At 36.2% G+C, this 26,927-nt stretch overlaps 2 protein-coding genes across 3 annotated transcripts in view; both read right to left on the bottom strand.

Moving 5' to 3' along the window:
- Positions 1-5,633, bottom strand: part of mpped1 (metallophosphoesterase domain containing 1) — a 56,605-nt gene extending 50,972 nt beyond the window's left edge. The window contains exons 1-3 of the mRNA XM_056455997.1: positions 5,504-5,633; positions 4,029-4,425; positions 998-1,179 (exon numbers count right to left, since the gene is read on the bottom strand). Coding sequence (XP_056311972.1) covers positions 998-1,179; positions 4,029-4,195 — 349 coding nt within the window. The 5' untranslated portion in view covers positions 4,196-4,425; positions 5,504-5,633. The remainder of the gene's footprint in view (positions 1-997; positions 1,180-4,028; positions 4,426-5,503) is intronic.
- A 1,163-nt stretch (positions 5,634-6,796) lies between these two features.
- Positions 6,797-26,927, bottom strand: part of scube1 (signal peptide, CUB domain, EGF-like 1) — a 111,884-nt gene continuing 91,753 nt past the window's right edge. For both annotated transcript variants that reach the window (XM_056455996.1, XM_056455995.1), the window contains 15 exons: positions 26,705-26,827; positions 24,559-24,675; positions 23,930-24,052; positions 23,733-23,852; positions 21,313-21,423; positions 18,824-18,940; positions 18,388-18,546; positions 15,991-16,197; positions 15,736-15,897; positions 13,868-14,035; positions 12,572-12,733; positions 12,212-12,409; positions 10,664-10,816; positions 10,376-10,455; positions 6,797-10,287 (listed from right to left, as the gene is read on the bottom strand). In XM_056455996.1, the coding sequence (XP_056311971.1) occupies positions 10,135-10,287; positions 10,376-10,455; positions 10,664-10,816; positions 12,212-12,409; positions 12,572-12,733; positions 13,868-14,035; positions 15,736-15,897; positions 15,991-16,197; positions 18,388-18,546; positions 18,824-18,940; positions 21,313-21,423; positions 23,733-23,852; positions 23,930-24,052; positions 24,559-24,675; positions 26,705-26,827 (2,153 nt within the window). In that variant the 3' untranslated portion in view covers positions 6,797-10,134. The remainder of the gene's footprint in view (positions 10,288-10,375; positions 10,456-10,663; positions 10,817-12,211; positions 12,410-12,571; positions 12,734-13,867; positions 14,036-15,735; positions 15,898-15,990; positions 16,198-18,387; positions 18,547-18,823; positions 18,941-21,312; positions 21,424-23,732; positions 23,853-23,929; positions 24,053-24,558; positions 24,676-26,704; positions 26,828-26,927) is intronic.

Here is a 26,927-nt window from a genome sequence, read left to right as displayed (position 1 = left end):
TATTCCTTGGATTTATTCATTTTTAAAGGTAAGTGGTTGTAAACAATTTATTAACAAATTAAGTTGAACATTACTAAATTTAATTAGTTTGTTTTTAAATTTAACCCATATAAATTGTTTGCAACAAATTTGCAGAAATAATTTTTTTCAGTGTACTCCACACGGTGCCATGAAACAAATAAAAAGACAGACAAAAGAAAGAGAACGTGAAATATGGAATATTATAAAACGCATATGAATGTACATGCAAAATAATGTTTCAGAAGCAATTAAAGGTACAGTAGCTCACCTAAAAATAACCAAACCTTTATTTTGTTCTTTCTTTTGTTGAACACAAAGGAGGATGTTTTAAAGAAAGCTGAAAACCTGTAGCCATTGACTCCCAAAGTAGAAAAAACACTTTGGAAGTCAATGGTTTGCAACATTTTTCAAAATATCTATCGTGTTTAACAGAAGAAATTAACTCCAAGGCTTGTAGTAAAAATGATAAAGGATGAGTAAATTTGTATTTTTGGGTGAACAATCTCTTAAATTAGTTGTTTCCATAGTCAAATAGTCAGAAATCTTTTTTTTTTTTTGGTGTACTGATTTTGGGTAGGTCAAGCTAAGTTTGTGAATTGTGCAAGTTTCTAAACAATATCATGTACAATACATGTATCTAGCTGATGCTAAACAGCTCAGCAAATGTACAATAAACCTTGGACTTCACTAAAGAGTGACAACTGTATACCTTCAAAGTACATGAAGTCTAGGCTTTAAGTCTTTAGCATTGTTCATTTATATAAAAAAAATCTATTTGCTAATCTGATGATGCTTTTCTGCTAAGAAAAAGACTGTAATTCTCAGCTCTAACACATATTATCACATTTAAATCTACTAAATCAATGCAGAAATGTATGCTAATTTAGTCAAAGGACGCTGCTGGAGATTCAGTGATTACACATACAGTACGATAAAATGCGATTAAGCAAGAGAATGAAAAAAAAACTCATCTCACCGAGCCAGTCGTTAAACTTCTTGACTTCACTGGGCAGGCCGAGCTCTGTGAAGTCTCCAGCGTGCAGTAAGACGTCACCGTACGGCATCTGAATAGTGTCAGTGCGCGAGTGTGTGTCGGAGATGCAGACAAACCGCGTGTAGCCCGGGGGCTTGGGGGTGTCATGGGCTATAGGATCTACCCTTTGGAAAGACAGAGAGGGAGAGAAAAAGGTGTGGGAATATATAATGTAATACATATGGTTTTCTCACAGCTTAAACATTGCATTGGCAGAAACGGGTCTCTTAGGAACATGGCAGAGTTTTGAATAAGAATGGCCCACTTTAGTGCATCTCCTACTGGGTCGACCACACAGACTACTGACAACACACACAGGTACACGTTAATCGAAATGCATACACACGTGCACATTTGCAAATATATAGTTGTGACCTGTTTTCCTTTGTAAATTGCCATAAAACAAATAACAAGATAGACAAAAGAGAAACAGTCAAATATGGAATAATATAAAACAGATATGAATGCACCTGCAAAATAATATTTTCAAAAGCAATTAAAGGGATAGTTCACCCAAAAATGCACATTTACTCACTGTTTACTCTTCCTCAAGTGGATTCAAACCTTTATGAGTTTCTTTCTTCTTTTTAACACAAAGGAGGATATTTCGAAGAAAGCTGAAAACTTGTAACTATTAACTCCCATAGTATGAAAAACACATTGGAAGTCAGTGGTTACAGGTTTCAAACATTTTTTTAAATATCTTCTTTTGTGTTTAACAGAAGAAAGCAACCCCTAAAAGCTTGAAACGACTGTAAAGGATGAGTAAATGATGACAGAATTTGTATTTTTGGGTGAACTATCCCTTAAATGAGTTGTTTCCATTAGAGCTGCACGATATATATATATATATATATATATATATATATATATATATATATATATATATATATATATATATATATAGCAATACTTATATAATTTCACCAGATGAATTGAATAGCTCTATTTGGAAAGATAACATTAATTTAGATTGATTGGGACGATCAAGACTTTTTCTATGCAGTGCATTTGCATAAATCGTAATAAATTGCAAGCATATACAAATATGGCAGAGCAACTATAAAAGTGAAAAAAAAAAAAAGTGCTTTATGGTTTTCTAAAGAGTTTAACCATATTCAGATACAAAAAAATTCAACAATCAAACATAAAATCATTGTATTATTGTATAAAGAATTGTAATTATAATATTAATGCTTAAAAAATAATAATATCTTTACTTTTATTCATTCATTCATTTTCTTTTCGGCTTATTTCCTTTATTAATCCGGTGTTGCCACAGCGGAATGACCGCCAACTTTGACATGCTGCCTCTTTACATTTAATCTTTGATAAATAAACTAATCCTGCGATGTGACTATTGCAGATATATCGTGCAGCCCTAGTTTCCATAGTTAATTAGTCAACTGAGAAAGCCCTGAATAATTAATAATCTCAAGTTAAGCCCAAACCAATTGGATGCATTTCGCAATTACTGGTTGGTAACTTAAAAATTAGGGGCATCAAAATTAATTGTTTCTTAAAGGTTCTTTTGCTGAACAGCTGACCGTTAGAGCCAATCGCAGCCTTTTCTGTTAAGCGTGTGATCAATCATAGGCGTTTAAGAACTTGCTCAACAACGTTCAAAAAGCAAGCGGGATAATATTTATATTTGTTTATTTGCTATATAATGCTGTTCCTCATGCTGTTCTGTGTATTTACTTTAGTTTAGTTTGATACATTCAAAAATAATATTTGCTTTGAGCAGGTACAGTTCGTTTATCTGACTGCTTGCATTAAAGGACAGAATTGTATTACAATTATTTTATACAGGTGAAATCAGAATTATTAAACCCCTTTTGAATTTTTAAACATTTTCCAAATGATGCTTAACAGAGCAAGGAAATTTTCAGAGTATGTCTGATAATATTTTTTCTTCTGGAGAAAGTCTTATTTGTTTTATTTCTGCAAAATAAAAGCAGTTTTTAATTTTTTTAAACCAGTTTAAGGTCAAAATTATTAGCCCTTTAAGCTATATTTTTTTCAACAGTCATCAGAACAAACAATCTTTATACAATAACTTGCCTAATTACCCTAACCTGCCTAGTTAACCTAATTAACCTAGTTAAGCCTTTAAATGTCACTTTAAGCTGTATAGAAGTGTCTTGAAAAATATGTAGTCAAATATTATTTGCTGTCATCATGGCAAAGATAAAATAAATCAGTAATTAGAGATGAGTTATTAAAACTAGTATGTTTAGAAATGTGCTAAAAACATCTCTCCATTAAACAGAAATTGGGGGAAAAATAAACAGGGGGGCTAATAATTCAGGAGGTTTAATAATTCTGACTTCAACTGTAAATATATTTATGAATTTCAATACATGGCTTCTTGTGTTGCTAAATAAAATATATTATTTTTATGGAAAGCATCGTCAATGCACCGTGAAGATATCGAATTGATCCGAATCAATGGCATGATAATCATAATTGAACCGAACCGAAGAGTGAGATTAGTGTAGGTTCACACCTCTGATAAAATGCAATGCTCATGGCGTAAGATGCATAAAAAACAGCCAAACATGCACATCTACAGTTAAAGTCAGAATTATTAGCCCCCCTGTTTCCCCAATTTCAAGGCAAGTTAAGGTAATTAGGCAAGTCATTGTATAACGATGGCTTGTTCTGTAGACAATCGCAATAAAAATATTGTTTAAGGGAGCTAATAATATTGACTTTAAAATGGTTTTAAAAAACGAAGAATTGTTTTATTCTAGCTGAAATAAAACAAATAAGACTTTCTCCAGAAGGAAACATGTTTATGGCTGTGCTTAAAGACGACCCAAGGAAAAGAAGACCCCCAAAAAGTGCTTTAACATGCAAACAGTCCACTATATCAAAGCATGCTGTCCCCATGCAAATGTCATTTAAGAAAAAAAACTTTACTAACTGACTAGTCGACAACAGTGATGCACATAAAATGTCAGTTTCTTACATGTGGACATGGGGTGGCTGGAAACGGCCCTGGTTGATATTGTAGAAAGTGAAGGCTTGAGTCGGGTTGGCGCTGTATTCGTCCACCTCTACCACTCCTCGTCCTCCTCTCTGAGACTGTTGCTGCTGTCGTCGGGCTGCCATGATTTCCGAAAGTGTGAAGGCCATGGCAAAACACACACACTCTCACACACACACTGTCTGTTTTGTTTCTTACACACCCACACTTGTCCGTAGGTGTTTGGTTTAAAGGGATTCCACTTTTGGATGTCTTGTGCAAGTCTTTGGGATAGTTTAAGGACCGTCTTCAGTGGCTGGTCCACCGTATGGCTTCGCTGCTGGGATTCTGAATCTGCATGCTTCCCCTCAATCACAATACATCAGCGAACACAATACACCTGCGGAAAAAAAGGTAGGAGATACAAGATAAAGGGAGATGCGAGCATTGACAGCGGCTTATTATCAAAACCCACAATCAGATGTGCAGCTGACGGCGGTATGTCCCACTCTCCTGTGTGTTAGCGACAAGATCTTACACAAAGCCATGGTAACCATTCTGTCACGATTTCTGTGTCTAACAATAGAGTTCCCTGCACTTTCAAGACGGCAGAAAAAAAAAAAAAAAGAAAATGCGACTCAACAGAGACAATTGTTTGGAAAGAAAGAGGACACAAAAAGCCCTCTGAAGAGAAAGAGGAGCTAAAATGTTTTTTTGAACTGAAATAGCTAGGAGGAAAAGAGCTGAAAGCTTTCCGCTTCATTCTGTGAAAAATACAAGTCCTCAAACCATTTAGAAACATTTTTTATTATTATTTCTTTTGAGTTACATGTAGAAAGAAAGCATAAAAGATGGATTATGACTAAGCAAATCTAAGTGAGACAAACACTTTAAATAAAGTGAGAACATTAGGTGAAAATAATTAAAACACAGCTTAAAAATATATAATACACTAACAAAATAGTCATGTTTGAATAACATTGAGGAAATCAAATGCTAAAACGATGACACCTAAATACACACCATGTTATTGAATGACTGTCATATTGACACCATAGTATTTTACATTGCATTTAAAGGAATTTCAAAGAATAGCACAGTCTTGCAACGCTATTTGTTAAAAAAAGGTAATAACATCTATTAAAATTAAAACCTACATGTTTTTGGTCACTTTCTTGTTTAAAAGGATCACAAATAGTACCTAAATAAACTATATTGGTTTAATTGCAAGACTTTAGTCTAATAATTGCATAAAGTGTCCAGATAACACGATTATTATTTAGATAACAAGAAACAAAACCAACACTATCACTGCCAAAAGTCAATCACTCAAGCGTTCAAGAATTGACTGTATCTATGGAAACTGTCTCCGCTTTCCAAACAGTGGAGAGCATCGTTTACAAAAGCGCACTCTTATACATATTCATGCATATTTAAAAGATATGCGGTGCTCATTTACATACTAGAAACATACTTACCTGCTTAAACTCAGCAGTCTGACGCAGACAGGTTTTCAGGTTCAAAAATACTTGTGAAATAACCGGGGAGAGCGTGAAAACGTTGTGTCTTCTGTTTGCAGAGGCTCGCGCTGGTTTGTTTGAACCGGAGTCGCGTGGTGCCTCGGTGTGTGTTTGTATGCGTGTGCGTCTGAGTGTGTGTATTGGTAGGAGACACTCCCCCCTCGCGCAAGTTTTGGATATTTCTCCCCTCCTCTTGCGAATCCTACTATGGCCAATAGCTTCAGTCGTGTAACTTCATTAATAATCACAAACCAACTGTTTATAAGAGTTAGCAGAACCGTTCAACAGTCACAGAAAAAAATACCGCGAAAATGGCGCCATTTGCGAGGAACTTCACGTAACGTTAATGAATTATGATTTTATTCTGTTAAAATTTTTTATTCCTTTCACCATAATGATGCAGATTCATTTCAGCATATTATTGAATATAACTTTTTAATAACCATTAATAGTGAAGCGCTTCAAACAAAACCGTCTAATCAGCCTTTATCAACGCCACTCATCCAACCAATCAGCTGTAAGTCTACTGGAAAAACGTCTCGTACGTAATTAATATTAATGAGGCAAACCTTTCTCGTAGTAGAGTTTTTAATATTTGCCGTCCGCGCAATTATTTCAGTCATAGACGACGGCTTAATTTTTTATAGGTCTTCCATTTACATTTAGTATTGTTTGACGACCATCTGATGTTATTTTACTTTAAGACAACGGTTTTTAAAACCGTTCGATGAAGATACACAAGAATATTCGTATGAACCACTGATCAGGTATGCAATTAGCGTCTAAACTCCCTCTGCAGTTCAATAACAAAAACATGTGTCTATGATCTATAATACACTATTTATATGCAGGATAACCAAAGTTATTAGTTTTATATGACGATCTATGTACATTATAATTAATAAAAGTAGTGTATAAGCAACCTTAATCCTAGATAAAGATGTACAGTAACGTTACTACTAATACATATCAACCTTTACCGATTTATTACATTATGGATATGTGTTTTATTTTACAAATGAGTGGAACTATTGTGAAAAACAGAAAAGAGAATGAAATTGTTTTGCTAAATATTGGTGCACACTGCCCCTTTGTGGTGAGAAAAGTGCATTATATTTTAAGGAATAGTCATATGGCCATAAGAGGGAGACAAATCTTTCCCAAAAGTGTTAGATTCCACTTCATTCCTTAATATGCAAATGCATTTTAATAAAAGAGAAATGATAAAATACAATAAAAATAACCACAACATGGGATTTGAATGATTTATTAATAAAGTGAGGTCTTAACAATAGTTTCCATTCTCTTATACACATCTTCTGGGGTTGATTTCACACTGCTGAATTGTTCATTCTTCTGTACTGTGGTCATTCACCATTGTGGGAATCATACTATTCAACAGAGCCTTCAAGAACAGTCCTGTACATGTTAGACTGTCACCTTCCCCATCATAATGGCTCCTTCTACTGTAATATTAACTTAATAAAAAAAAAAAACAACACTACCATTTGTACATCATTTACACATCTGAATTCATAAAGCTTACAATTCGCTCCAGCAGCAGTCTGATTCACTCTCTCGATCTGAGGGGCAAAGTACTTTGAGATCACGTTGTGTGTGTGTTTGTGTGTGTGTGTGTCAATTTCATGTCATACATTCTTCTTTCTTCAAACAGTCACGTGCCTTTCTTTAAATCAAATGAGACATTAAAATGTGATATAAAACATATTACCGACAACCTGCAGTTATCTCTGAAATGGTAAACAATACGGATTAGGTAATGCATTTGTGTTCATGCATGAATGTATGTTCATTTATGCTCGATGCATGAGCTAACGTGTTTCCCTGCCCATATGTGGATATTAGAAATACAAGCATTAATAAGTGCTTATAGAACAAAGCAGCTTTAGAATGATCATCCCACCCCTCACGTCCAAAGTATATGCAAAACTATGCAGAATACTGTAAAATGACAGAAAGGGTCATTTTCAACTTAATGGCACAGCTAAATGTGATTTGATTATGAGGTTTTTTTTCCCTAATATCTCACCCAAGTCTTGCAAAAAGATCAGTTTTCACAAAACAGACCAAGAATATTAAATAAAACTGTACCAGAACTACGTGTAGAAACGTACAAACCTCTGATAGTATTTTTTGGCTTCCAACATGGTCATTCTGCTGATTTATGAGGTGAAAAGATCTGAGCCAGTTAACATTCACATACTTCAGATATTTCATCAGTTCAACAAACAGCCTCGATTCTTCATCCACAGTTCAAAAACATAAGCAAAATATGTCTTTGTGCACAGCACAAAGGTGATTTGTAATTAATTACTATGTAATAGATATGTTATAACTATGTAATAGACCATAACATGACTTTTAATCCAAAACAGACTTCTTTGTTGATCTGACTTGATGACCTCTTCACTATTTCCATGAATTTTATGACAACCAGCTCAAACAAAGCAGCCTAACTTGCCAAAAAAATATCACCATATTTACACTTTCTCAAAATGTTCCATCAACAATAACATCTAAATGTGTTGTGTGAATAAAACATACAAAAGAGTTACCAGATAGTACTTCAACATTAAAATTTTCTTGATTTTAAACTGCAAAAAAAAGAAAGAAAAAAAACGTATCATGAGATGATTATAATGATGCTTGTTTCTGTTTTCAGGTGAGGGAGAGCTGAGACATCTTTCCGTATCCCTGTAGAAGGGCAGATTTGACAATTCGTGTTCCTACAACCAAGGTAAAACATTTCTATACAACAACAAAAAAACATTAAGAAAAAAAAGTAACTTAGATTTTCTTATTCTCTACAATATAAAATTCAAGTGCAATTGAAGCTCCAAATACTAGTTAAACAACGTACACATACTCTCATACTGACAGGTAGTCTTTGTCATTTCTTATGTTTTTTTTTCTTTATCCTTTTGTTTCATTTATCTGCTGTTGTTTTTTTATGGTCAAAACCGAAACTGATTTCTTTCTTATAGTCTGAAAAGAAACTTAAGTGCACTAGGATATTGAAACTATGGAGACAGGTCCGTCTCAAAAATAATACACTTACAAAATAAAATTCATATATGCACAGCACAAATTACATTTACAAAGTCAAATTTCATGAAAACAACACACAATTTGTGAATTTACAAGTAAAAATCATAAATATTTTGGCCAAAAGTATTGGATTTATTTATTTTTGAATCCTGTTTTGAATTTATGAATTGGATTTGTGTATTTATGGATCGTGTTTTGAATTTACGAATTGGATTTGTGTATTTATGAATCGTGTTTTGAATTTATGAAATGGATGTGTATTTATGAATCGTGTTTTGAATTTACGAATCGAATTTGTGTATTTCTGAATCATGTTTTAATTTTACGAATTGGATTTGTGTATTTTTGGATCGTGTTTTGAATTTACAAATTGGATTTGTGTATTTATGAATCGTGTTTTGAATTTACGAATATTATTTGTGTATTTATGGATCGTGTTTTGAAATTATGAATTGGATTTGTGTATTTATGAATCGTGTTTTGAATTTACGAATCGAATTTGTGTATTTTTGAATCGTGTTTTGAATTTTCGAATTGGATTTGTGTATTTATGGACCGTGTTTTAAATTTACAAATTGGGTTTGTGTATTTATGGATCGTGTTTTGAATTTACGAATCAAATTTGTGTATTTTTGAATCATGTTTTGAATTTACAAATTGGATTTGTGTATTTATGAATCGTGTTTTGAATTCACAAATTGGATTTGTGTATTTTTGAATTGCGTTTTGAATTTACGAATTGGAGTTGTGTATTTTTTAATCATGTTTTGAATTTATAAATTGAATTTGTTTAGTTTTAGATCGTGTTTTGAAATTATGAATTGGATTTGTGTATTTATGAATCGTGTTTTGAATTTTCGAATTAGATTTGTGTATTTATGAATCGTGTTTTGAATTTTCGAATTGGATTTTTTTAGTTTTAGATCGTGTTTTGAAATTATGAATTGGATTTGTTTATTTATGAATTGTGTTTTGAATTTACGAATTGGAGTTGTGTATTTTTGAATCATGTTTTGAATTTAAGAATAGGATTTACGTATTTTTGAATTGTGTTTTGAACATACAAATTGGATTTTGTAAATGTGAGTTGTGTTGTGGCTGTATGAATTATATTTTGTAAATATAATTCTGATCTGGCTCCATATTGAAACCCCTTGTGCACATCAGGGGCATGAAAATAACGTTTTCAAAACAAGAATATATATCTGTGTGTGTCTGTTTGTGTCCTACTACGCTATAAACTTGCACATCATATTTTGTACACGCAAACACACACATATATACATACATACATATACAAATATATACTGTAGATATCAAACATCCAACAAGGGCTTTAGCAAAATCGAGCACATAAATATTAGCAAACAAACAAAGACAAAAAAGGGGACAAATCTCAGAGAGAAAGAAGGCCAAATGTCTTTATCTTCTTGCAGTAGTGAGGCCTTCTGAAAGCTAGTGGAGAAAAAGAGGTGGAAGAAAGATGAGGAAAGAAAGTCGTGGAAGAGAGTTTCGGGTTTCTATTTATACGGCCGTAGAAACCTAGAGACTTTGGAGCGTAGCAGTTTGATGAAGGAACGTGGGAACATTTCCTTTGATTCCTGCACAGTGTATTTAAAGTAATTTTGAGGATGAGCCAGTACGTCAAACAGAGCTTTAATCAGCTTCTTATCCTGTAAACAGAGCAAAAGGCGATTACAAGTCACTGATGAAGTTGTTTTTTAAAAGTGGTTATGCACTGTAGTGGAAATATATGCTCACTTTTAATATCTCCTGATGGTTTTCTGAGGCATATAGTCGACCGTCTCGAACAATGTCCTCTATGAGTTGTTGGTAATCTTCTGTAATATCAAACACATATTGCCTTCAGCATGTAGCATATAGTATATATTACTCATTCATTTATTCATCCTTCGGCTTAGTCTCAATTTCAGAGGTCGCCACAGTGGAATGAAAATGTTTACAGTCTTGTTTTGTTTTACTTCTAATGTAATCCTACTGTATGTGGCTAAATGTACTGTACATGGTTGTAGACGTTTTGTGTCTTACCATCATAAGTGACATACGGAACCTGAAATCCCTTTCCACTGTTACCCTCATTCGATTTGAACTGGATCCACAGTTTGCGTGAACGGGAGGTGAAGGCGATTGGTCGCTCATAAGTTTGGCAGGTCTCATAAGTTGTAATGGAAGTGGGCAGGGCTAAAAAAAGAGAAAGGAGGAGCTTAGTAACATGCATTCCTGCAGCCATACACTACCTGAGTCTTGTCATCGATCCTAGTTGTTAGAGCAACAAATAATAACTTGACTTCTAGTTGATAGTTTGGAAAAGTGGCAAATGGCAGATTTTTTTGATGAATCATCTGTTGAACTGCATCCCAATCATCACAAATACTGCAGAAGACCTATTTGAACCAGCAAGGACCCAGGATTCTCTAGAAATCAGTCAAGTTTGGGGAAGGAGAATCATGGTTTGGGGTTACATTCAGTATGGGGGCGTGCGAGAGATCTGCAGAGTGGATGGCAACATCAACAGCCTGAGGCATCAAGACATTTGTGCTGCACATTACATTACAAACCACAGGAGAGGGCAAATTCCTCATCAGGATAGCGCCCCTTCTCATACTTCAGCCTCCACATCAAAGTTCCTGAAAGCAAAGAAGGTCAAGGTGGTCCAGGATTGGCCAGCCCAGTCACCAGACATGAACATTATTGAGCATGTCTGGGGTAAGATGAAGGAAAAGGCATTGAAGATGAACCCAAAGTATCTTGATGAACTGGGAGTCCTGCAAGAACGCTTTCTTTGCCATTCCAGATGACTTTATTTAATAAGTTATTTGAGTCACTGCAGAGATGCATGGATGCAGTCCTCTGAAACTGTCCTTAAATAATTAAAAATTAAGGCATGATCATATTTTATTTTAGTAAAATAAGGCCTTTGCCTTTCATATGAGCCACTTGTGATACCAAATGATCAACTAGAAGTCAAGTTATTATTTGTTGTTTCTAAAATTTGTATAGGCGACAAGACTTTTGTCAGGCAGTGTACTTAACTAGCATCCAAAACGACAATCTTTATAAAAATGCACTAATGCCTATTTTCATGCATCATTTCCCCTAAATAATAGCACTTATTATCAGTTATTCATGCTTATTTATTATGTACTAATACTTTTTAAAGATACATGCACTTATTAATTACATAGTAATTCTTAATGATCAGATACTTGTTCATATTCATTAGATCTAGTATCTTTTTTAGTATTTATAAGTAACCATTCATATCTTACTAGTCACTAGTACTTTTTTAAAATCAGTTTATCTTATGATTAGTCAGAATGGTCACAGGAGAGCTTGATTAAAATATTCCTAGTAAAATCTAAAAAAGGTATGTCATAAAGATAAAGAAGGACTAGTATCCAATGAATAGGTGGAAGTATCTAAAGAATAAACACTATTATCTAAGCCACACAAGTAGCTAATAAATAACTCCTACCATTTAATGTAAAAGATATTAGAAGTTAAAAAGTAAATACTAATAGCATGAAATGATGTGAAATGTTTAAAAACAAGCTTGTCACAAAAAATATACCATACCACTTTTCCTCATGACGAGAACATCCCCGCACTCATCCTCGATGGGGAGGAAGATCTCTGGTACGACAATAAGGATGCGTCTTTTGTTTGGAGGGTTAATGGTCCAGACGCAGTCCACATTAGACGGATAGTCACCGGGATAATTCGGAGATTCGATGTAGCCCATGAAATCGCCCAGCTCTCCACCACATATCTGATCTGGAATAGACCATCGGCATGAAGTCCATTCGAAATTGTTTCATTTCATTTGTTTCATTGGTTGTGGACGACAGAGTTCAAAACTTAAAGGCATTTAATTTGCAGTGCAGCATTAACTAACACGAACAAACAAACAAATGGATTTGCAGGTATTTCTCTTACTTTTGCAGTGAGACACGTTGTTGGCGCCGTCGAAATCTGTAGTGGTGTTTCCAGGGCAGGTGATGCAGTAGTTCTGTCCGGATTCAGACTGATAGGTACCAGCTGGACAGCGGATGCATCGATGTGTGGTGGCGTTATAATAATGGCCAAGAGCGCAGTGAACTAGAATTACAGAAAAAAGAATGGGACTATCATTGGAAATGGTGGAAATTGGATAAGCCCAAAGTGTTTCAGATTCTGAATACACCAGTATTTTCATGGTATTTACAGGAATCAGAGAGTGAAATTCGAAGACCTTTTTAAAACTCTTTCTAATCCTGAACTTCATCATTCATAAACTGAATAAAAATGCTAATCCAATAGGTAGCGCCTATAGAACAGCAGAAGTAGCAGTGTTTTCTTAGTTACTGCAGTTAACAACGCAGCATGATGTCAAATCTAGCAGGATTTTATGGATTTCATAAACTACACCGCATCCCAATATACACAGATTAAATTCAGTAAAACTTTAGCATACAAATATACATTGTATAATCAAAAATACAAAATGTAATGCCTTGAAAGACAGCATTCAAACTTTATCAGCAAAGTTTATCCAAAATGTAGTGAAACTTTATCAATTGAGAGCTTTAAAGCACCAGACATTCTATTGTATGCAGCTTTGACAAAGATTACAATAAAAACTATATAAAAATATTTTACATTTGATTTGTTTAAGTTCTGTGTCTGAATACTTGTAAGCCTTCATGGGAAACCATAAAGCACGGTTTATTTCATTTGTACCATTGCACTACTGCATTTATCTATGCTTTTAATTAGGGCTTCACAATATATCCAACAATTATTGTTATCGTGATAATAGTATATGCAATTTCCATATTGCAGAGAAGTGCAATTAATTAAATTCAGTTTATGTGTCAAGTATTTGTACGCTTCAGGCATTGGTTGTTTTTCCAAATCTGACCTATTAAATGTGACCAAATTTAGATTTTATTAGCTTAGAAAAAGGTCTATTGCCTGTTTATTTGTGTATCGTCATTACATAGTTCAATTTTAAATAGTAAATTGCTGATGAAATGGTGTTTTTATAAAGTTAGTCATATTGTAAGAAATATTGTTATCGCAACACTCCCAGTATAGTGCAGTATGATATGCAGATCCACTGCCCAACAGAATCATCCTAATGAATCTAAAACAATACATTCTTTCCAAATATCTGTCCAAAAAAGTTATTTGGGTTATCTGGTGAAATTTTATTTATATCACATTTTTTCCTATAATGCACAGCCCTAGTACCTTTGGCTTCACAGTCTCTAAATGATGTGCTGCCGGTGTGTTTAGTCATGAGTCCTCCGCCACAGGGAAAACACAGCACACGGCCTGGCTCAGGCTGGAAGGTGCCCAGCTGACATGGTTGACATGGGCGGAAACCATCAGAAGAGAACTGACCGGCTGGACACTGACCTAAAAACAGAGGGATAAAAAATTACAAACGTAAATAAGCAAGCCTGCAATTATTTGATCAAAACACAGCAGTAAAAATGTATTGTGATATATTTATATTATATTATACATATGGAACACCAGTTTTCTATTTAAATGTAATATTTGAAAATATATTAATGCTATGATGGCAAAGTAAAATTCTTAACACCCAGTATTTATTAAAATATATTACAAAAAACTAAATAAAAATGGGTGGGCAGGCACATTTAAAATAAAAGTCATGTATTATAATCAGAAGCACGTAATTCAAGGGTTACTATAAATTAGAGATTTTTTTCTAACTCCACAAGGTGGCACTAAATGCAAGGTCATTGTTAGTATTTATTATAGTTTTGTATGTAGTAATCTACATTTTATATATAGTATTTATAAAGTATATATAGTTTATTTGTTCCATCAATATAGTGCAATACTATCCCAACAAACACACAACGTTGCCTCAACGTAGCGATCTTCCTACAACGTTGTACCAACCTTGTAAAAAGGTTGAGAATCTACGTTTTTGCTGAAGGTTGTCATAGTGTTGCCATTTAAACGCCCGTTGCTTTAGGTTGTGCTTAGGCGGCATGGACGACCACTGTACAACATTTACTCGTCATCAATGAATCAGTTTAAATTTTAACAGACTGTTAGGCGTCCCATTCAACAACGACCGTGGAGACGTGTGTATTGCTTTTTTTCTTCTTGCTAAATAAGTCATCAGTGGTCATTTGTATAGTCCTGCTGTGTCAAGCTCTGATCTGTCCTCTCTTGTTCACGGCCTATGTTGACTTGTGGCTGCTGTGGATCCATCTCTGAACTGGATTCTCAGTTGGATTCCTTTTTTTCTCTGACTGCATTCTCCATACTACGCCCGGCCTTCGGCTGCGCTCCAAGGGCTGCTGTATTCTCCAGTCCGGAGCTTTGATGCCCAGAGTCCAGTGTTAATTATTTAGAATAATCTAAACCTTATTTTATACTTTTTGCTTATAATTAGATCTATACTGTAAGTATTAAATATATATATATATATATATATATATATATATATATATATATATATATATATATATATATATATATATAATAAGTAAAAAAGTTTGATTATATACATTTGTGTGGCATTTTCACACTTAAAAGTTTACATTTTCAGTTATTAAATTAAAAAGGAAAAATGAATAAACAATATTTGAATTATTACTGCTTATACTGTATTCTAGGCAGTATTTATAAACTGCCAAGAAAAACATTAATACATGTAGTAAGAACATCGTCTCACGGTTGAATGTCACACGACAGCCTTCTCACGTCTTACATTTCTAAGTTGTAACAATGTAGCGAGCACGTAAGTGGCGACGTTGCCTTTGAAAAATTACAACGTTGTACAGACATCGCAACAACGTAGATGTGTTTGTTGGGATTAAAATTTAAAACAATTGCTCAAATGGTGACCAACAAATCCACATGTTCCTCAGTCTGTCATAAGAAGTCTCTTATTTGCATGACAATGAGAGATTTTTGAGCCATATTGACCCTTAATTCCAACACGTATTGATTCATTCAAAAAGGGTGTGGTCTTGCATTAATCAGCTCCAATAATCAATAGGTGTTTCATTAGCATCACAAAGCTGTTCATTGACTGAGTGTTTGATAGCATACATCCACACACACACACACACCTCCGCACTCAGAGACGTTTTTGGCTCCTGCGATGCCCTGTCCTTCAGTTCTGGGGCAGGGCTCACAGGACAGCTGGCCTTCCCTGTCCTGATAGGTTCCTAGTGGACACATAACGCACTGTTCCTGTTCTCCGCTGTAAAACGTCCCCACAATGCAGCTGACTGGGAGACACACAGAAATTCAACATGACTAACAAAAGGGCTTTCAGAAAGAAAATAATAGCTTGCTTAATCCTTGTTTCCCAGAATGCTTACCGCACTTCCCATCAGTAAGGACCTGCCCTATACTGCAGGTTTCATCTCCTTCAGTCGGGTGTCGTAAGGCATGCTGGGCAACTTCATATGCAGTGCCAGAAAACTGGATGTAGAACTGCTGCTTACTGATGGACTTTCTTAGTGTGCGCATGGCGTTCTGTAATCGCTGTTTGGTTTTCTCTCGAACACAGTCCAAGTTGCATGATTCTTAAACATGAATAAAAGAAATGTTAGGACTTAATGCTGTATGCAAGTCAGATTAAATAAAGCCTTCTCTAGCACACCCACAGAAAGGGATCACAAGTCTTGCACAATAGTGAATATAACATATAATGTAATATCTTCTCCGACTACAGTGGGATTGTAATAATAATGATAAAAAAGAAATATATAAACTAGTGCTGGGCAAAGTTTGTATGCTGTAACAGAACTGTATGCTTTGGTATTGCAGGCATACTGTAATATACAGTGAGGCAAAAAAGTATTTAGTCAGCCACCAATTGTGCAAGTTCTCCCACTTAAAAAGAGGAGAGAGACCTGTAGCTTTCATCATAGGTACACCTCAACTACGAGAGACAGGATGTGAAAAAAATCTCGAAAAATCACATTGTAGGATTTTTAATGAATTTATTGGTAAATTCCTTGGTAAAATAAATATTTGGTCACTTACAAACAAGCAGGATTTCTGGCTCTCACAGACATGTAACTTTTTAGAGGCTCCTCTGTTCTCCAATTGTTACCTGTATTATTGGCATCTGTTTGAACTCGTTATCACTATAAAAAGACACCTGTCCACAACCTCAAACGCTCACAATCTAAACTCCACTATGGCAAAGACCAAAGAGCTGTCAAAGAACACTAAAAACAAAATTGTAGACCTGCACCAGTCTAGGAAGACTGAATCTGCAATAGGTACGCAGCTTGGTGTGAAGCCTGGTGTGAAGTAATCAACTGTGAAAGCAATTATTACAGAATGGAAGTGATACAAGACCACTGATAATCTCCCTTGATCTGGGGCTCCATGCAAGATCTCACCCAATGGGGTCAAAATGATCCCATGAACTGTGAGCAAAAATCCAAGAACCACACGTGGGGACCTAGTGAATGACCTTCAGAGAGCTGGGACCAAAATAACAAAGGCTACAATTAGTAACACACTGCGCCACCAGGGACTCAAATCCTGCAGTGCCAGACGTGTCCCCCTGCTTAAGCCAGTACATGTCATAACCCGTCTGAAGTTTGCTAGAGAGCATGTGGATGATCCAGAAGAGAATTGAGAGAACGTCATATGATCAGATGAAACCAAAATAGAACTTTTTCGCAAAAACTCAACTTGTTGTGTTTGGAGGACAAAGAATGCTGAGTCGTATCCAAAGAACACCCTACCTACTGTGAAGCATAGGGGTGGAAACATCATACTTTGGGGCTGTTTTTCTGAAAAAAGAACCAGGACGACTGATCCATGCAAAGGAAACAATGAATGAGGCCATGTATCGTGAGATTTTGAGTAAAAACCTTCTTCCATCAGCAAGGGTATTGAAGATGAAACATGGCTGGGTCTTTCAGCATGACAATGATCCCAAACACACCACCCGGGCAATGAAAAGGTGTCTTCGTAAGAAGCATTTCAAGGTCCTGGAGTGGCCTAGCCAGTCTCCTGATCTCAACCCCATAGAAAATCTTTGGAGGGAGTTGAAAGTCTGTGTTGCCCAAAACAACACTGCTGTAGAGGAGATCAGCATGGAGGAATGGGCCAAAATACAGCAACAGTGTGTGAAAACCTTGTGACTTACAGAAAATGTTTTGACTTCTGTTACTGCCAACAAAGTGTATATAACAAAGTATTGAGATGAAATTTTGTTATTGACCAAATACTTATTTTCCACTATAATTTGCAAATAAAATTATTTTAAAAATCTTACAATGTGATTGTCTGGATTTTCTTTCTCATTTTGGCTCTCATAGTTGAGGTGTACCTATGATGAAAGTTGCAGGCCTCTCTCATCTTTTTAAGTGGGAGAACTTGCTCAAATGTTGGCTTACAAAATACTTTTGTACACACCCCTGATCAAATTAATCACTAATTAATTAAATTATCATATTAATCACATCCAAAATAAACGTTTGGTATGACATATGATGTGTGTGTGTGATTAATATTTGCCCAGCACTAATATAAACAATTATAAAAATAACCAAAAAGACATATTAGAGTATGCCAGTAATATCAAAGCATACTATTGTGTTTAAATGCATTCATTCCATTGCTGAGCTGCATTAAACATTCTATGTAAAAACACCCAAATCCTACATTTGCAATGTAAATTTTATATCTATATAGGCGTTATTGTCATACATAGCACAACAGATCATCTAAACACATGCAGGCAATGTTACCTGAGGCTTCTTCTTCTTTCATTTCCATCTCAAACTCTGCTGTGATGTGCGAGACTTCCTTTGAAGGAGATTTCCGGCCACGGCGGCGCTTTTTGGAGGAGTCACATTTCAGATTCACGAATGTTACCTGACAGTCGTCTGTGCAAGGGAATTGGCCAGCTGATGAAAGAAAAAGAAACCGGAAATATACAAAAGTGAATCAGGGAAAGAGGAACGCTAACAAATAGGAAAAAGGATGAACTGATTAATAAGGAAGAAAATGGCACAGAAAAAGGAAAAGAAGGTCAATAGGAAGAAAAACAGGAAACAAATGGTAAAGGAAAAATAGAGGCAGATGTTAAAACAAAGGCAAACCGAAAAAGTGAGAATTAGTGAGAGGATACAATCAGTGTTCATCTTTTAATTTGGAAACGTTTGCTGTGTGATGATGTCTCACCCTGAAGTCCCTGCTTCCCCATGTCTCTGTGTTTCTCCTTGTTGCGGGGTCTCATATGGCACTTGGCATCTTTGATCTTAAAGCGGGCTTTCTGCTTCACAGGCTGCGCCAGCATCTCTGATGGACAGAAAAGTCAGCAAAAGTCTCACTTTAACTTTGGATAATAATCATGGAAAACAACAAAAATATGAGCCCTTTATAAAATCCAACATTCGAACACACTAAATCTGTCCTGTGGGCTGAGTGGCCCCGTTCCAAAGTATTAAAAAATGCGAGGATCTAGTTTTTAGCGCAACAAGTCCAAATTCAGTGTGAGAATGAAGACGGCAGGTCAGGAGTTGAAGTGAGAACACACACTGCGGTTGAGGACTTCAAGAACCATATTGAGCGTGTGGTGGTTTTGGATCGGGAAGGTTTGATAGTGACCCTTTTAGCAATGTGTTTTTTTATTCTTATTATTTTGCAGAATGTGTGAATCAAGCGCGAACCGTCTGTTTACTCGTTCTCCTCGGGCCCCGTGTGGACAGGCCCTCAAGAGCCATCGTGGTAGAATCTCGTCTGTGTATTTCAAATCTGTCAGCATGTAGATGTGCAGCCAGAACAGAGTCATTCACTCAGGTTCACAGCATTCCTATGTACGCCGTCCAAAACAAGAAGCGGCGCGCGTGTATGTGTGTGTGTATGAGAGCATTTCGAAGCAGTCTGTCTGTCTGTCTGAGCCTTGCTACGCTGTCCAAAACCTACACAATGAACCACATAGGGAATGTCGAATTTTGAGAGAGGGGAGAGTCGTGGGGATATTAGTGACCTCAGCAGGGTTGAATGATAGGAGCTGTCTGTGTATCTGAATGCATTGGGTGATCCAGAGTCTGTCATGTAATGTAATGAAGTGGAACACGTCACGCTGCTTGACTCTTTTACTGTTGTCCTGTCTGATCTGATCTCTGCTGGACGGGCCACTACATAAAAATGGCGTAAAGGTATTGCGGAAAAAGGAAAAGACCCATGAATGTCAAAGAGAACTGAGAAGCGGTGTAGACACTATATAAGAAAAGAAAAAAAGGGACAAGACTGAAAGAAAAGAAAAGAAAAGGAAAGGAAAGGAAAGACAAGCAGAGGAGAAGAAAGGAATGTAAAAATGAAATAAAAGGAAATGAAATAAAATATGAAAAAGAAAGGAAAGGAAAAATGAAAGGAAATGAAAGATGAAAAGTGAAGGAAAAGAAAGGAAAGGAAATAAGAGGAGAGGAGAGAAAAGGACTGTAAAAATGAAATGAAAAGGAAATGAAATAAAAGATGAAAAGGAAAGTAAAGGAAAAAGGAAAGGTAAAGTAAAAGAAAGGGAAGAAATGGAAAAATTAAAAGGAAATAAAAGATGGAAAGGAAAGATGGAAAGGAAAATGAAAAGGAAAATAAAGATGGAAAGGAAATGAAAGGAAAGGAAAGAAGATAGGAAAGTAAAAATGAAACTAAAGATAAAAGGAAAGGAAAGGAAAAATGAAAAGGAAATGAAATATGAAAAGGAAAGGAAAGCAAAGAAAAGGAAAGGAGAAAAGAAAGGAAAGTAAATGAAAAGGAAATGAAATAAAAGATGAAAAGGAAAAAGGAAAGGAAAGATAAAAAGTAAAGTTAAGTAAATGAAGGGAAAGGAGAGGAAAGGCAGAAAAGAAATCAGTACAAGGAAAAGAAAAAGAAAGAAAAAATCAAACAGAAAAAGGAAAATAAACAGAAAATTAAAGGGTAAGGAAACAGAAAAAAAAACATTTGGAAAGTAAACAAGGAAAAGAAAGGAAAAGAAAACTAGGAAAAATACAACTAAGAGAGGAAAGGAAAAGGGAAATTAAAGAGAAAAAGAAGGAAAAAGTTAAAAGGCAAAGCAAAGAAAAACAAGGATAAAATTGAACAAAAATAATGAGGGAAGAATGAAAAGAAAATAAATGTTTTGTAGTGAGTGCTTGTTTTACAGAATGCATTGCAGCTTCCCAAATACATAACAGACTACCATTTGTAGTGCACACTTGACTATTAATAACCCTACACAGTGTGCATTTTTTACAGGAGAGAATGCACCTCTAGTCTCACAGCATAAACATCAATGCAGTAAATGTATGCAGTTTTGGTGACACGGTGGCTCAGTGGTTAGCATTGTCACCTCACAGCAAAAAGGTTGCTGGTTCGAGTCCTAGCTGGGCCAGTTGGCATTTCTGTGTGGAGTTTCTGTGTTCGTGTGGGTTTCCTCCAGGTGCTCTAATTTCCCCCACAGTCCAAAGACATGCACTATAGGTGAATTGAATAACCTAAATTGGCCGCATTGTATGAATGTGTGTGTAAATGTGAAAGTGTATGGGTCTTTCCCAGTACTGGGTTGCGGCTGGAAGGGCATCTGCTGCGTAAAACATATGCCAGAATAGTTGGCGGTTCATTCCGCTGTGGCAACCCCTGATAAATAAGGGACTAAGCTGAAGGAAAATAAATGTACGCAGTTTTACCTGTGCAGGTTTGCAGGGAGCTGCTGCTGGAAGTTGTGATGTTTCTTTTCAGTGGAGCTTTACCTGGCTGGACAGGTACACCGCAGCTCAGAGTATAACTGTTTTCTGAGTCTAAATTACACACACACACACACACACACACACACACACACACACAAAAGCATTTAAACAGATGTTCCAGGTGGTTCATGCACCTGAGTAAAGTTTTGTAGTGCATGATGTCTGTGTGTGCCTGTGTGTGCCTGTGTGCGTGTGTGTGTAGAAGGCTGGCTGTCAGGATGATAGAATACTGGGAAGTTGTCTAGAGAGTCATTGGCCTGACTTCGGCCTTGCCACAAATCGTCCAATGGCAGGCTGAGTATTTCTGTTGGCATGAGGCTCCAGACCCCGGGTGAACAGGATTAAAAGAGGTTTTATGCAGCTTTAGAGCTCACTGCGTGAACCCGGGAGACCATTAACACACAAGCACAAGAGAATCCAAGAGCCATAAACACACACACACAGATGCACATAAAGATAAACAATTATATACTCAGAGTCGCATACATCAGATTTACAGATGAAAGTTATTTTATTTGCTTGATTTATTCTGGTATACTATGCGGATTGCTGCACACTTATTTTTGGAGTGCATGCTAGAATGTGTAGTGCATGTTTTTTTAATGCTTCTGTCAATTCTGTATCGGTAAATTGTTTCCTTCAGTAATGCTTTACAATTTATTTAGTTTAATAAATAGTTTTAATAAATAGTTTTAGATAAACAATTACATACTCAAGAGTTGCTTACATCATATTTACAGATGAAAGTTACTTTATGTGCTTGCCTCAGTCTGTTTTACCATCCGGATTGCTGCACACTTATTTTTGGAGTGCATGCTAGAATGTATAGTGCATGTTTTTATTGCTTCTGTCAGTTCTGGATTGGTAAAATGTTTCTTCAGTGTTGTTTTACAATTTATTTAGTTTATTTATCAGTGATTAACAATAATATCCTTTGAAATTTTGAAGATAAATGATCAGAAATGTGGAATATTTTGCAGTACTTACTAGATTTTTTTGTGTATATAAATTTTAATATTGCACTGGGATGTTTAAGCAGAAATTTCACCATATTTTTCACCATATTTCTTTTGGACAATATGTATTTTTTTTACTTTTGTATTTGACAAATAAATAAATAAATAAATAAATAAATAAATAAATAAATAAATAAATAATATATGAAAACAAATTAATATGTCAATAAATTCTAAAAAATATATATATAATATATATAATAAGTCATAATCATCTTGCTTTAATCATAAAACATAGTATATTTTACATCCTTTGTGCTTTAAATAACCAAAAGTATTTTTAAATATATTAAATATTTGTCTTTGGAAGTGCAGAATAGACTGCTGTGCACAATATTAAATTATAGTTGTGGTAAATGTGGCTCTTTTGTAAGATCTGTGTGGATTTGTTTATCAGGTCTTTTCTGAAAGTAACTTCTGGGTGCTAATATGTTATGCTGATTTCTCCAAGCTGATGATCCTTGCATAAAATTTGTCAGAGAGAAGTTTTGGCCATGTAACACCTTAATACCTTTACCAAATCAGTTCCTCAGAGATTATATCAAATATCATTTCAACATTCCTTTCTCACATCAGTGTCAAAAATCACATTGACGTGAATCATTTTGGGCCAGGCATGCAAATCATGTGTTGTAAGTTATCAACCACTAGAGGGGAGCACAGGACAGCAACAGTTTCTTCCAACCACCAGGAAAGCAGGGCTAAAGCTAAATACACTCACCGGCCACTTTATTAGTAAATTCTCTTTAACATTCAGGCTGGTGGTAGTGGCAAAATGGGGTCAGGGATATTTACTTGGCACACTTTGGGCTCATTAGTACCAATTGAGCATCGCGTCACTGCCACAGCCTACCTGAGAATTGTTGCTGACCATGTCTAACCCTTTATGACCACAGTGTACCCATGTTCTGATGGCTACTTCTAGCAGGATAATGCGACATGTCATAAAGCACGAATCATCTCAGACTAGTTTCCTGAACATGGCAATGAGTTCACTGTACTCAAATGCCCTCCACAGTCACCAGATCTCAATCCAATAGAGCACCTTTGAGATGTGGTGGAACGGGAGATTCGCATCATGGATGTGCAGCTGACAAATCTGCAGCAACTGTGTGATGCTATCATGTTAATATAGACCAAAATCTCTGAGGAATATTTTCAGTACCTTGTTGAATATTTGCCACGAAGGATTAAGGCAGTTCTGAAGGCAAAAGGGGGTCCAACCTGGTACTAGTAGTGTACCTTATAAAGTGGCCGGTAAGTGTAAATATTTGCCTTTAATTTGCAATTCATGGCATGCAATTTCTAAGCAACACTTAACTTCCTCAAAAATTTGGTACTAACCTGCTAGAAAGAGTGCGTTTGATGGACAGGAAAGTGAACACACCTCTCCTCCACCTGTCTTAGTGCAGCTGAGTTGAGCACGAGGTGGCGATTTCCCATTCTGGAAGCATTTTACCGCCTCTGAGGGTCAAGCGAGGTATAGTTACTATTAAAATGGTACACACTTTTGGGATTGGGGAAATGAATAGAGGACTTACCAACACAGTCTTTCTTGTTCCAGTGGAGCTTTTGTCCAGGAGGACACACACACTCGTAACTGCCCGGTGTGTTCACACAGCCGTATTCGCAGCTCCCGTTATTGATGCTGCACTCGTCAATATCTGTCACACACAGATGTCAGTTTGTACATCAGAATGTGGCTGTTCATATTTCTTTTAAAGAGTGCGAACTAGGCATGGGTCGGTATATGATTCTGGCAGCATGATAACCTTGGATGAATATCCTCATGGTATTTTGATTACTGCTCTAAAATATGTTATTTTTAAATATCTGGGTAAAAAACAACATCTTTCCCCCCATTGAACACAATATATTGCCCATCTTTGGACATCTTTCTTTTCTTTTCATATAAAGAAAGCCATTACACTGTTCAGGTCTATAATATGCTTGGATGTTGGTGTATAAGTGATTTGTTTTTCAAATGTTTCCTGAATTGTGGGCTGACAAGTAGATTTTGATGTGGATTGTAGATGATGTGGAGATACTGTTGCCCTTACATACACTAATGGAATTTTTTAGCAGTTTTAAAACCTTGACTTTTCCAAACCACGGTAAACCTTGAAACAAGTTACCGTCCCATGCCTAGTGCGAACCATTGAAAACTCACCGCCGCAGTGTGTGAAGCCGTAAAGACTGTAGCCTTTGTGACAAACACACTCAAAGCTACCCGGGTAGTTGATGCAGACGTGATCACACGTCCTCTCAAAGGAGCACTCGTCAATATCTGCAAAGGACAAACACACAGCTTGTCAATACGACATCTAATGTAACATGTACAATATGGAGATCTATATGATGTCCAAAACCATGACGTCTGTTTGACATCCACACATTGATGCCCTTAAGACCCCCAAAGTAACAACACAAAATCTATTACTCATTCATTCATTTTCTTTTCGGCTTTGTCCCTTTATTAATCCGGAGTCGCCACAGCGGAATGAACCGCCAACTTATCCAGCACATGTTTTATGCAGCCGATGCCCTTCCAGCTGCAACCCATCTCTGGGAAACATCCATACACACTCACTCACACACACTACGGACAATTTAGCCTTCCCAATTCACCTGTACAGCATGTCTTTGGACTGTGGGGGAAATCGGAGCACCTAGAGGAAGAACCAGAGAGCACCAGGAAGAATATGCAAACTCCACACAGAAACACCAACTGACCCAGCCGAGGCTCGAACCAGCGACCTTCTTGCTGTGAGGCAACAGCACTACCTACTGCGCCACTGCGTTGCCCAAAATTTATTACTCATTCATTCAATTTCTTTCAGCTTAGTCCTTTTATTCATCAGGAGCCACCACAGTGGAATGAATCGCCAACTTTGGCCAATTTTATTTTCCCAATTCACCTATAACGCATGTCTTTGGACTGTGGGGGAAACCGGAGCACCCGGAGGAAATCCACCTGAACACGGGGAGAACATGCAAACTCCACACAGAAACGCCAACTGGCGTAGCCCGGACTCAAACCAATAATGTATTATAATATAAGTAAAGTTTTATTAATCTGAATGCAACTTCAAAATGATAAATATACAATGGACTTTGTATTTCTACAATGCATGTAAACTACATTGAGGTCAAAAGGACGTCAAATTAACATCTAACATTGGCGTCAAAAACACATTAAATAAATACATAATAAATGCACTATATAAATACACATTACATGACATTTTACAGTGTGCTTGTAAATTTACTGGCAACCAAAAACAGTAAATTTGTAGTGTCCACCTAGCAACCACACTGATCACTCTAGCATATCAAACTGTATAGAAACCAACTATAAGCCACACAGAGCACTATAGTAACAGTGCAAAATTCTAGAGACTACATAGCAACCACTTGATAACAGCAGCTACAAAAACACCCTAGAAACCACCCACCTAGCAACCATTCAGAACCCCATAGTAACCAATAACAACTACCCTGAATACCCCAGAAACCACTTGGTGATACTAGTGTGACATCACTTTGAAAATCATGCAAAAATACATTACTAATGCACATACACACCCCACACACTGATAGCTGCAATGTGGGGTTTTGTTGTAGCTTAATAAAAGTAAATTCTATTTGTACTTTAACTCGTGCTACAACATGCTTTTAGGAATCCTCTATCATTCGCCTTCAGTAAACTCAACTAAACACACACGCTAACTTCTGCTTTGATGAAGAGTTTTGGGACAGCACAATCTTTGGACTGTGGGGGAAACCGGAGCACCTGGAGGAAACCCACGCAAACACAGGGAGAACATGCAAACTCTGCTAACTACTGAGCTAACTACTGAGCCACCGTGCCACTTTAATTCAATTCAGTGATTTATTATTTTACATTTATGTTAACTTTCTTCTGTTCTCAGTTTAATTGGGAGCTTTAAGTTGTTCTTTTTTACGCATAAGAGCAGCCTAAACATTTTTCTAAACATCTCATTTTGTTTTTCACAAAACAACAACAAAGAACTCTTTAAAAATGGCTCGAAAAGTGGTTTTCACACAGAAATGCAATCACAGACCAAATTTATGTTCCCCAAAGAACCGTATTCATGAACTTTTCATTAACCTAAACAACGCTTTTCCATTATAAAATGGAAAGCTTTCATAACTGTTCTTTATGAAACCCTTGATGCCAATAAAGAACCTTTAATTGTATACGAATCAATTCAAATTAAATCATAAAGTGCCATAGTAAAACTCATGTAATGTACATCAAAATGCAGCGTTATGCAGTGCAAATGGTGACTTACCTTGACAGGTGCGCTCGTTGGTCAGAAGTTTATGTCCTTTCTGACAGCTGCACTCAAAACTGCCCACCGTATTACGACAGAAATGATCGCAACCCCCATTATTCTCCAAACATTCGTCAATATCTGCAGAGAACAGAGAGACGATAGTGAGAATGGTGAAAATACGCTCATACAGGGGTGTGAAACTAGTACAGCCATTCTCATAAACAGCTTTTTGGATATA

Source organism: Danio aesculapii, chromosome 4, assembly GCF_903798145.1.
Source record: "Danio aesculapii chromosome 4, fDanAes4.1, whole genome shotgun sequence".
NCBI lineage: Eukaryota > Metazoa > Chordata > Actinopteri > Cypriniformes > Danionidae > Danio > Danio aesculapii.
This window is presented reverse-complemented; position numbering and strand designations above follow the sequence as displayed.